At 36.4% G+C, this 9,232-nt stretch overlaps 2 protein-coding genes across 3 annotated transcripts; one reads left to right on the top strand and one right to left on the bottom strand.

Annotated features, from left to right (window-relative positions):
- LOC126803250 (uncharacterized) lies at positions 1–1,690 on the top strand. The gene is made up of 6 exons (XM_050531044.1): positions 1–107; positions 178–258; positions 540–668; positions 838–900; positions 1,005–1,132; positions 1,501–1,690. Exons 1-6 carry the CDS (start codon positions 12–14, stop codon positions 1,688–1,690), a joined length of 687 nt encoding a protein of 228 aa, XP_050387001.1. The 5' UTR covers positions 1–11.
- Positions 1,691–2,366: 676 nt separating this feature from the next.
- LOC126803249 (uncharacterized) lies at positions 2,367–6,469 on the bottom strand. Of its 2 annotated transcripts, none has more exons than XM_050531043.1 (8): positions 6,354–6,469; positions 4,673–5,015; positions 4,410–4,583; positions 4,249–4,327; positions 4,066–4,125; positions 2,894–3,015; positions 2,727–2,798; positions 2,367–2,614 (listed from the first exon to the last, which is right to left on the bottom strand). In XM_050531043.1, exons 2-8 carry the CDS (start codon positions 4,957–4,959, stop codon positions 2,512–2,514), a joined length of 897 nt encoding a protein of 298 aa, XP_050387000.1. In that variant the 5' UTR covers positions 4,960–5,015; positions 6,354–6,469; the 3' UTR covers positions 2,367–2,511. The 2 variants fall into 2 exon arrangements, with proteins under 2 accessions (XP_050387000.1, XP_050386999.1); XM_050531042.1 differs by having other exon boundaries at positions 2,368–2,614; positions 6,358–6,460.
- Positions 6,470–9,232: the final 2,763 nt, after the last annotated feature.

The raw sequence follows: 9,232 nt of genomic DNA, 5'->3' as shown, positions 1-9,232 counted from the left end.
TCCCGATTAAAATGGCGGAGACAATGTCGTTCATGAGAAACAAGTACTGGGTATTGAGGCACGGCAGGAGCATTCCAAATGAGAAAGGCTTCATTGTTTCTTCCATGGTAATACTATTTCTTCTCTTTCTTCTTCCTCTTCCCTTTCAAACTTTACTGTAATAGCTACTCTATTCAGGAAAATGGTATCCGCCCAGATTATCAGTTGGCGCCACTAGGTGTTAATCAGGCTCAAATAGCTGGTGAATTGTTCAATAAGGTAATCTTTTGTTTAGATATCCTGTCTTTCAGTTTTGCATTGCAGTAATAATCTTTTTTCAAAATTTGGTCTTTTGTATAAAACTGGGTCTAAGGAAATAACATACCAAGTAGGAAATGAGATTTGTACTTGAAAATCAGAAGAGAAAGAATGGTTCGCCATAAAGACCTTACCGGTTAGACATTACAGATTAGAGAGTGGATTCTACAATTATAAGCATTTGAAAGCATTTGAAGGTGTGGTTGTTTAGGATATGCGATAAGTCTCTGTTGCCTGTGCAGTTACTTGTGGAAAGTTGCATACCACTTGCAGATGTTCGCATTTGCTACTCTCCGTTTTCGAGAACAACTCAGACTGCTAGAATTGTTGCATCTGTCTTGAACATTCAGTTTGATGGTCCTCAGTGTAAGGTAAAATGCTGCAGTTACTTCAGTCCCAGCCCCAAAGGATTTATGTTGGATTAGCACTGTAAGCTAGAAAACCATAATTAAAAATATGATAGGTTCAGTTTTTGCCTGACATCAGCGCGAGTGATTTTCGTAGTGTGTATGTAATAGCTATTACTTGTTTACTTTACAGGTGATGGAAACTCTGCACGAACGCTTCTTTGGTCCTTCATTTGAGCTTGGTTCTAGTGATGCAGTAGGCAACCACTGAATTTAGTCAATTATTTTCTGTTTGGCTTGCTTTTTACAGTCTACTACCTCAACCATATTAACCTAACTCTAATTTCCTTTCACCTATAGTACAATGAGATATATGGCACACTTGATGCGATAGATCCTCTGATGAGGCCAGGAGGTGGAGAAAGTGTTGATGATGTTGCATCTAGACTTGCAGATGCGATGGTAACTATGGAATCTCTATTTCAAGGGTACGTTTATGAATAACATTTTTACTCGTATTCAATACTCCAACATCTATAATAATATTATAGCCCCACATATGCACCTTTAGTTAAATCAGTTCATCATATTTCCATATTTCATAACTGTATTGAATGTAATAATCTGATTGGAAATACATATAATTCTATGAAAAACTGAAATGAAACCTTGAATGAAAAGTTTGTATTCTTATTTTTATGCATTCTAAGTTCATAAGCACAACTTGGAGACACCCCAATTAATCGGTTTACTGTATATGACTTGTACCCTGCCTTACTCTAATACATCTCACAAATTAAACAATGCTATCGATTTTTCTGTTTTTAATTGTCTCTTGAATGTGTTCAACCTGCAGATGCACGATCTTAGTTGTTGGTCATGGTGATCCTCTACAAATCTTGCAAGCTATATTGAATGCTATAAAGCTAAACACCTATTCCAGTTATGACTTGGCATTGAGAATCAAAAATGCTAGAGCACCTTCAATTTTGTCACAGCATAGGAAATTGAACCTGCGAAATGGAGAGCTCCGGGCAGTTATATGATAAGAAGATCATATCAGGCTGAAAGCGCACAATATGATACGATTGATTTTAACGATTACATGCAGGTGACACCTATTTATTGGCATCAATACGAGGGATGCTGAAACCTTAGGTTTCTCAGATACTAAATGTTATGCATTCCGGATTTGGCAATGCTCTTTGTTTGCACCTGAAAATGCTTTTGCTAATCAGGAATACAATTATAATGGTATCCTTCTCTTTAAATAAAGTTTCAAGACGAGTTAGGAATCCTATGGAGTGATTAAGTAGAGTTTAGAGGATTCTCTTTATGATGATGTTGTACCCCTAAACTCTAAACTCTAGTAGCAATATTGTTTGTATGGATAGCCTGTAAAGGATTCTAATTTTGAGCAAAATGTCTATTGGAAGGAAAGATGAGCAGCACCCTATTAGTGTGGGGTGGAAGTGATTCAAATTAATTATTCATGCTATTCATACACAAGACACTTCAAGTTTTAGCCATTTTTCTTATTGCATTTTAGTGGAGTTTGTATTTATCTATTGAATGTTTCAATCTGTAAGTAAGAAAATGTTAGAGCTCCTTCCATTTTGACACAGTACAGGAGTTCGTACTTTTATCTATTGAGTGTTTCAATCTGCAAGTTTATCATTTACTACTGATTGTTCTGCAGCCAGCATTTGGCAATTCCCTCTGTTGTGGTAAAATCTTTTGAGAATGATTTTGCAAATCAGAAAGACAATTATAAGAGTAAGAGCATATCCTTATAGAGTCTTAATGAAACAACCACGTCTGGTAGAGGAAACTTCAATGTGATACAAAAAGTTGGACATTAGATGATCTATATCTTGAAGTACTTATATCCATACTCTGCGTTGGTCATGCCTTCTTCCCAGTCACCCATTTTCTGACCACCAAAAACTATCTGCTGAATGCCTATATATCTGCCACCAAAATGGGCAAGGAAGAACACAGTAAATAAATGACCTGAACACACAGAACAGGATACTCGGAATTAATGGAATCCGTTTTTTGCTTCAAATTAATCAAACTTACTCTGAACTTAAGACTATAAAGCAGTTGAGGAGTACATCAACAGCAAAATAGTCAGCTGTACCCAGGTCTACCCTGTAACAGATAAATGTGCAAGCTCTCATATGTATAAAGTAAGAGTTAAAAAGTACATTAGGACAATTCTTCAAATTAAGTTCTGTGCGGCATACCAAACACGACCCCAGTTATCCTGAAATTCAATGTCACTGATCTCATGAAATGAAGATGGCATCACTTTGAAACCCTTATCCACATCATACAGGGGATTGTACTCCATAGATGAGTTTGCCAACTGCCACATCAAAATTACATAAGCAATCTCGGTCCTTTTACATAGATGCATTACTAAAAATAACACTTTAAGGAAAAGATGAGGCACAAACATCCCACAAAAACTATATGAAGCAGAAGTACCTAATACAAATAGGCTCATATTGGGAAATATTAGCTTAATTTATTATAAAATCCTTGAGGTTTTGGTTCCATACATCAATATTCATTTCTTGAACCAGAAATATAGCGTACTGGTCTACACCAATTCCTCAGGGAAAAGAATGATAATTTTTCATTGGCAAACCTTTTTCCTCCCAAATTTCAGCACTTTAAGCACTGTTCGAGTAGGATGAGATTTAAGACCAGATGGAGGCATAGAATTTACATTTTTACGAATTGTCTACTATTATGCTACTTCTAGCATTTGTAATTGACATAATAACACGAAGTTGAACTATCTTTCATTTTTTTTCCCTCAACAAAGTCGGATCACTTTCATTTAAAACTGAGAGAGAACACAGGGCAGTACAGGAGTTTTTATAATATAGTCAAAGACATCTCAGACGAAAACAAACCATTAAGACATGGGGATGCTGCATCCTAAGGAGGACAAACTGTAATCAGTCAGAAGTCAGAGTGACACTTATATAATGACAACTAGAACTTGCACAGTTGTATTACATCATTAACATAACCATTGCTGGAATGTTGGGTAATTCACACGACCCTTGATCACTACATATTTTTTCAATATATAAAAGATTGCATTTTACTGATTGACCAAGTAATTTCTTTTGTATGAGTCTCACCCAGTTATTAACCACAAGTATGATAAAACAAATATCGGTATATAGTTCATGAAATTAATATACCAAATTGTAAATGTTCAATGAAATTGCAGAAATTATATTCCTTTTTTATCGTTTTCCCCTTCCCTGTTGTTCTATGAATTCAAGGATCAGTTGCAATACAATGACGTAAAGCAAAAGAAGCCAGTGTCAATCACGTACATAGGTACCAGAAGAAGAAAAAAATAAAAAATATAAAACAAAAAAGCAAGTGAACAAACCTGCAGATTAGTAGAATTAAAGGCACCCAAGCGTCCCAGAACATACCACGACTGAATAACCTGCATAAGTTTTAAAACCAATTTAAGCAAAATCAAAGAATTAATTCTGACACGAAAGCTGAAACGATCTATATTTTCAAATAGGCTAAGTAAGTTGAGCACAAAGTGGACTGATTAACGTACACTTCCAAAGAGATCAACATCACGGTCAGATGGTGGTCCAAAGAATTCAAACCAAATGTAGGAATCAAGGGGATTGAAGCTGTCAGACACCAAAGGAGAGTATGAAATAGTCTTCTTTTGTTACAAGAGAGATAGGGAGGATGACAATTTTAAAGAATTACTCTCTGAATAAGACTTTGAAGGCAAGGACTGAACCGGTTTTTGATTTGCGGAAGTCCCTGCCCTTCTGGCGAACTCTTTCTTCAACCCTTTTCCTCATGAGGTCAGGGTTTCCAATGCTATCTCCCAGAAGGGCTCTAAACTCAGCATCATCTTTGCATGCATTTTCTAACACTCTTTCCTTACCGACACAGGAAATTAATTAGTACTATGATAATGAAAACACTAATTATAAACATAGAAAAAATAATAATGAATGACTCACTTGGCCCAAGCAGGATAGTTGTGAAGGCGATCATACTCGCGCTTCCTCTTATCTTCACGAATTTTAAGAAGTCTGCGTCCTCTAGCTGTGGTTCCAGAGCCTTTTGCCCCATCCAACTCCGAGCTTGCACATACAGTTAGTCGGTGACGACGAGGTGGCTGCAGCATTACCTGAAACAAGGTACACGGTAACGGAAACATGGTTTTCTTGTTCCCCGAATGATCCTCCCAATCAATTCTAAGGCCGTCCTTGGCTGCGCCTCTGCCCAAGGCCATGGCCGCCTCCATTTATCCTCTCCCCCAGTGGCGGATCCAGTATGCAAACCTTGGATGAGCTTGAACTTCTGAACCAAAAACAAAAGATTTACTGTGGAGAATCTGGATTGTACAATTGAATTTTATTATCTTTATAGTTTATATATATAGACACACACGCACACCCTCTATGTGAGTTCCAACACTCCTAATCACACCATTTCTTGCAATAGGTCCTTCGTCCACATAATTTATTAAATTAATATATAAAATGTAACCAGAAACAATATAGAAAATGAGTCTCCCAGATCTAGGAAATTAGAAAGAAGAAAATATATGCCTTAAGAAATATGCTTCCTTAGAAAAATATCTGTATGCAGAAATATCTATTCCCTCAAATACATGTTAAGCAGCTTGTATGTCTCCACAATGGTGCCTATTCAAAAATTCTTAGTTGTATCAGATACTATATTGCTGCATAGACTAGTAAATTCTGTAATGAATTACCGATCAGATCATTAGTACATATACATCTACCAGCAACTACTTCACCAAGACCATTGATTGTAACAAACCTCTCAATGGAATAACAAAATAAGGATTTTGCATTTACACACATACACGTCACCCTCACAGAAAAAATCATTTCAAAGGTTGTACGTACTATAAGCTACCATTCTTATTTTAATCAATTTTTTTTTAATTTCGATTAGAAGGAAATATCTAACATAAACCCTCTGCTGCACCCGCCACGCACAAGATCAAATCTGAAGGCCGTAAACAGAGAGAGGCAACTCAGAAGACCAAGAAACAACACCATTACAAAAATAACCTTACTGAGCAAGGGCATCAGCACAAAAAAGCAACTTCTTTCCGAAAATGCTTAAAGGAGATTGAAGCAAACTTGTGAGGTAATAATCCGAACAAACTGCTCATTTAATCAATAAATCAGGTCCCATTGTAACTTATTATATAACCACCTACAAAGCCCAAAGCTTGGTCAATATTTCCGAATTCCGAGCTAGCTGGTGTCCAACTGAGACCAATGGCTTTCCACTCCTGGCATTCTCACATTTTATTTTATGAAGGTCTCTATTATTACAAATAACTCAATTAGTTCAGTTTTGCAGTAGGTGGTATAGGGTTCATTTGTGGTTCACAGTTTCACAGCACATAGTCGTTCATGGTTAACCAGAAATTACTCTAGGCTTCTAGCTTTACAAGTACTACATATATCTTACTGCACAGGGACTCCCAACTTCTTAAGAAGCAGAAACCTACTGATAAGATAGGAACCATTGATACAGAGCAACAAGACATGATTACCCAACTACTGCTACTACCACTGAAGTACTGAAGCAAACTCCGAGATTATGAAGTAGTTACAATTGAACAAAAAGTGGATTGAACTGAACAAAATGACATACATACAATTTCTTCGGAAGTACAAGACGAAGAAGCCCAGGGAAGTAGAGGACGAAGACTTTCGAAGTGGAAGAAGAAAATCGGCGAGTTCAGAGGGAGTCAGAGTTCGACTTCGCCGTAATTGGGCGGGGCTTCGCCAACAGATAAACCATATTTTTATAGCAAAACGAAATTTGATGGGGTATAAAAAGGTAAAACCGTAAAACTATAAAGTGGTAAAAAAAAAAGTTGATAAATCCAGAGTGACATGCATAAATGAATACCAAACAAATTGTATCTTATATGCTAATTGAGATATAAACTAATTATACATTGATGATTTGAATCACTGCACAACACAATATATGAGAAATTTAATTAGTTATATTTTCATATCAAACAAAATTCGTAATACAATTTATAATATAATATATCCATATTGAGAATTTAGATCATATTTTTCTTCATTGTTTTTTCTCAGTAGCTATTCGGTCCATTATGTTAGGGAAGTTTGAGCTTCATGATGCCCCAAGCTCTATTGTTGATATTTTGAATATGGGGTTGTCGGCTGGTCGGAGTTCTCAATTACATGATCTTTGGGTTGCATGTTTTGCGTCAGCTCTTTGGTTCATTTGGCATTGTAGAAATCGAGCATGGTATGATGGTATTGAAGTTACTGTTTCTCAAGCTTGCCGTCTAATTACAGGTAATGTTGCAGCCTCTAGTAAGTTGTCTTCCGGTTCCATGTTTAATAATGTTCAAGAGCTTTGTGTAATTAAAAGTATGGGTGCTAGTTGCAAGCCTCGCCGGGCACCTCGAGTGATTGAGGTGAGCTGGTTAACCCCTCCTTTTGGTTTGATCAAAGTTAATACTGATGGAGCATGGAAAATTAGTTCTACTAAGGCAGGCTATGGTGGTGTTTATAGAGACTACAAAAGTATGATTTTAGGTGCTTTCTCTTCTACATTTGATATCCCTAGCTCAGTTGTTGCAGAAGTCATGGCGGTCATTAAGGCTCTTGAATTAACTTAGGTTAGAGACTAGAAGTTTATATGGTTAGAAGTAGACTCTTCTCTTATTCTTCTTTATATACAGTTTTCTAATCTAGTTCCTTGGAGTCTTTGTGTGGAGTGATCCAATTGCTTGCATCGAATCTCCCAAATGCATTTTAGATCAAGCCATATTTTTCGTGAGGGCAATCAAGCTGCTGATACTCTTACTAATTTCGGTACTTCTTCAGATAGTTTTACTTGGTGGGATTCAGTTCTAGATTTTTTTGTGAGTCATTATAATAGAGATCGATTAGGATTTCCTAATTTTTGTTTTTGTTAGCTGTTTTTTAGTTGGTTGAGGAATAATTGTGTTTGCTATTCTTTTATTCCTCTTTGTATCTTTTTTCGTTTCAATAAATTTTCGTAGGAGGATGTTGGTCCTCTCTACGCTTACCCAAAAAAATATATATCCATATTGAGAATTATACGTTTCATTCATAACATAACCAAACACTTAAAATTGTTTTTTCAGTCGTCTCACAACAATTTTCAAAACAGTATATCAAATGCTTCAGCTGATTCATCTTGTAGCAGTTTCAAAATCAATTCTACCCACAGTACAGTTGTGCTAAATTGTGCCTTATTTTATTAAGGCTTTTAGGCCTAGTTTGATATAACTTTTCTTTTAAATTAATCAGCTTCTTCGTCGGTTTTTAAATTCTAATGTGTTTAGTAAATCAAATAAAAGCAGTTTAAAAACAAAAATTACAGGCGACTCGAAACAACTTTTAGAAGCAGCACCACAATTGCTTTTAGAAGCAACATCACAATTGCTTTTAGAAACTGCTGTCATAAAAAACACTAGGAAAATAATATTTTTATGGTATGACAACAACTTTTAAAAATAAGGTTTTACCAAACACAAAACTATTTTATTTTACGGCTGATTCAATTCAAAGTACCACAATATCAGATTTTTTTTTAAAAGTCGTTTGGGATAGTGAAAGATGATTCTTAGATAAAAATCAAGGGCAAAATTTTAAGAACGGTATATGAAGTAGGGGTCACTGAGAATTAAGATGTATAAACTTTCTAATCTAACACAATAGTACCCAAGATTGAAAACCCGAAACACTTTTGATACCCACTGTTAGTAACACCGTCAACCTCATGCCATTATTTACACTGTTAAGGATATCACAGTAATTTTTGTGATCTCGTTCATAACCCTGCATCTGCAAGCCTACAACTCGATCCCGTCCCTCCGACCTAGTGCCGAACATCAACATGATCGCGCAGAACAACTTGGTGCCTCTTTCCCCAGGAATAATTTGAGATAGTCTATTATCATTTGTAATATGCATAAAGATGTTTCCATATATGTCAATCTGATCTATGAACCCGAACTGATCAAAGTTCCATGTTTTAGTGTCAATACTCAATAACATTATGGATAGATGAGATTGAACACACCTTGAAGTGGAAACCTCAAAATCTATACAATTCCCAAGTCATCACTATACTGAATCCGAATTTCTAAAATTGCAGTCCTAACAGAACCAATACTACAATCCCAATTATGAATAATGACTCACTCACCTAGATGAATTTGCATTGCAGCCTGGCCCATAATCTATCCCTATTATTAACGACGACATCAAGGCAAATCCAGTAAGAGATAGGGATTGACCACTGTAGCCTCCACAACCACCACAACAAGCTCTTCATCGCTGCCCCCGGATACCCCTAAATTGAGTCCTCAAATCCGTAAGTCTGATAGGTCGTCGTCCAATTTGAAGTGTTCCCCTCTTAATCTCAAGCGCCCAGACGTTTTGGTGGACGTGTTGTGGTGATGATGGCTAGTTAGTGGGGAGAGAGGTGAACAATGGTGCGACTGGTGGCCTGAATAG

Source organism: Argentina anserina, chromosome 7 (genome assembly GCF_933775445.1).
Source record: "Argentina anserina chromosome 7, drPotAnse1.1, whole genome shotgun sequence".
Classification (NCBI taxonomy): domain Eukaryota; kingdom Viridiplantae; phylum Streptophyta; class Magnoliopsida; order Rosales; family Rosaceae; genus Argentina; species Argentina anserina.
Note: the sequence above shows the minus strand (reverse complement) of the source record. Positions and strands in the feature narration are given on the sequence as shown.

What these genes read in the sequence shown, in the direction of transcription:
- LOC126803250 (XM_050531044.1), top strand. Translation starts at nt 12, where the DNA reads ATGGCGGAGACAATGTCGTTCATGAGAAACAAGTACTGGGTATTGAGG. An exon ending in CTGGTGAATTGTTCAATAAG is followed by an intron (nt 259 to 539) that starts GTAATCTTTTGT and finishes TTGCCTGTGCAG; the next exon opens with TTACTTGTGGAAAGTTGCAT. An exon ending in TTGATGGTCCTCAGTGTAAG is followed by an intron (nt 669 to 837) that starts GTAAAATGCTGC and finishes TTTACTTTACAG; the next exon opens with GTGATGGAAACTCTGCACGA.
- LOC126803249 (XM_050531043.1), bottom strand. Translation starts at nt 4,959, where the DNA reads ATGGAGGCGGCCATGGCCTTGGGCAGAGGCGCAGCCAAGGACGGCCTT. An exon ending in TTCAAAGTCTTATTCAGAGA is followed by an intron (nt 4,328 to 4,409) that starts GTAATTCTTTAA and finishes GGTGTCTGACAG; the next exon opens with CTTCAATCCCCTTGATTCCT. An exon ending in GATAACTGGGGTCGTGTTTG is followed by an intron (nt 2,799 to 2,893) that starts GTATGCCGCACA and finishes TATCTGTTACAG; the next exon opens with GGTAGACCTGGGTACAGCTG.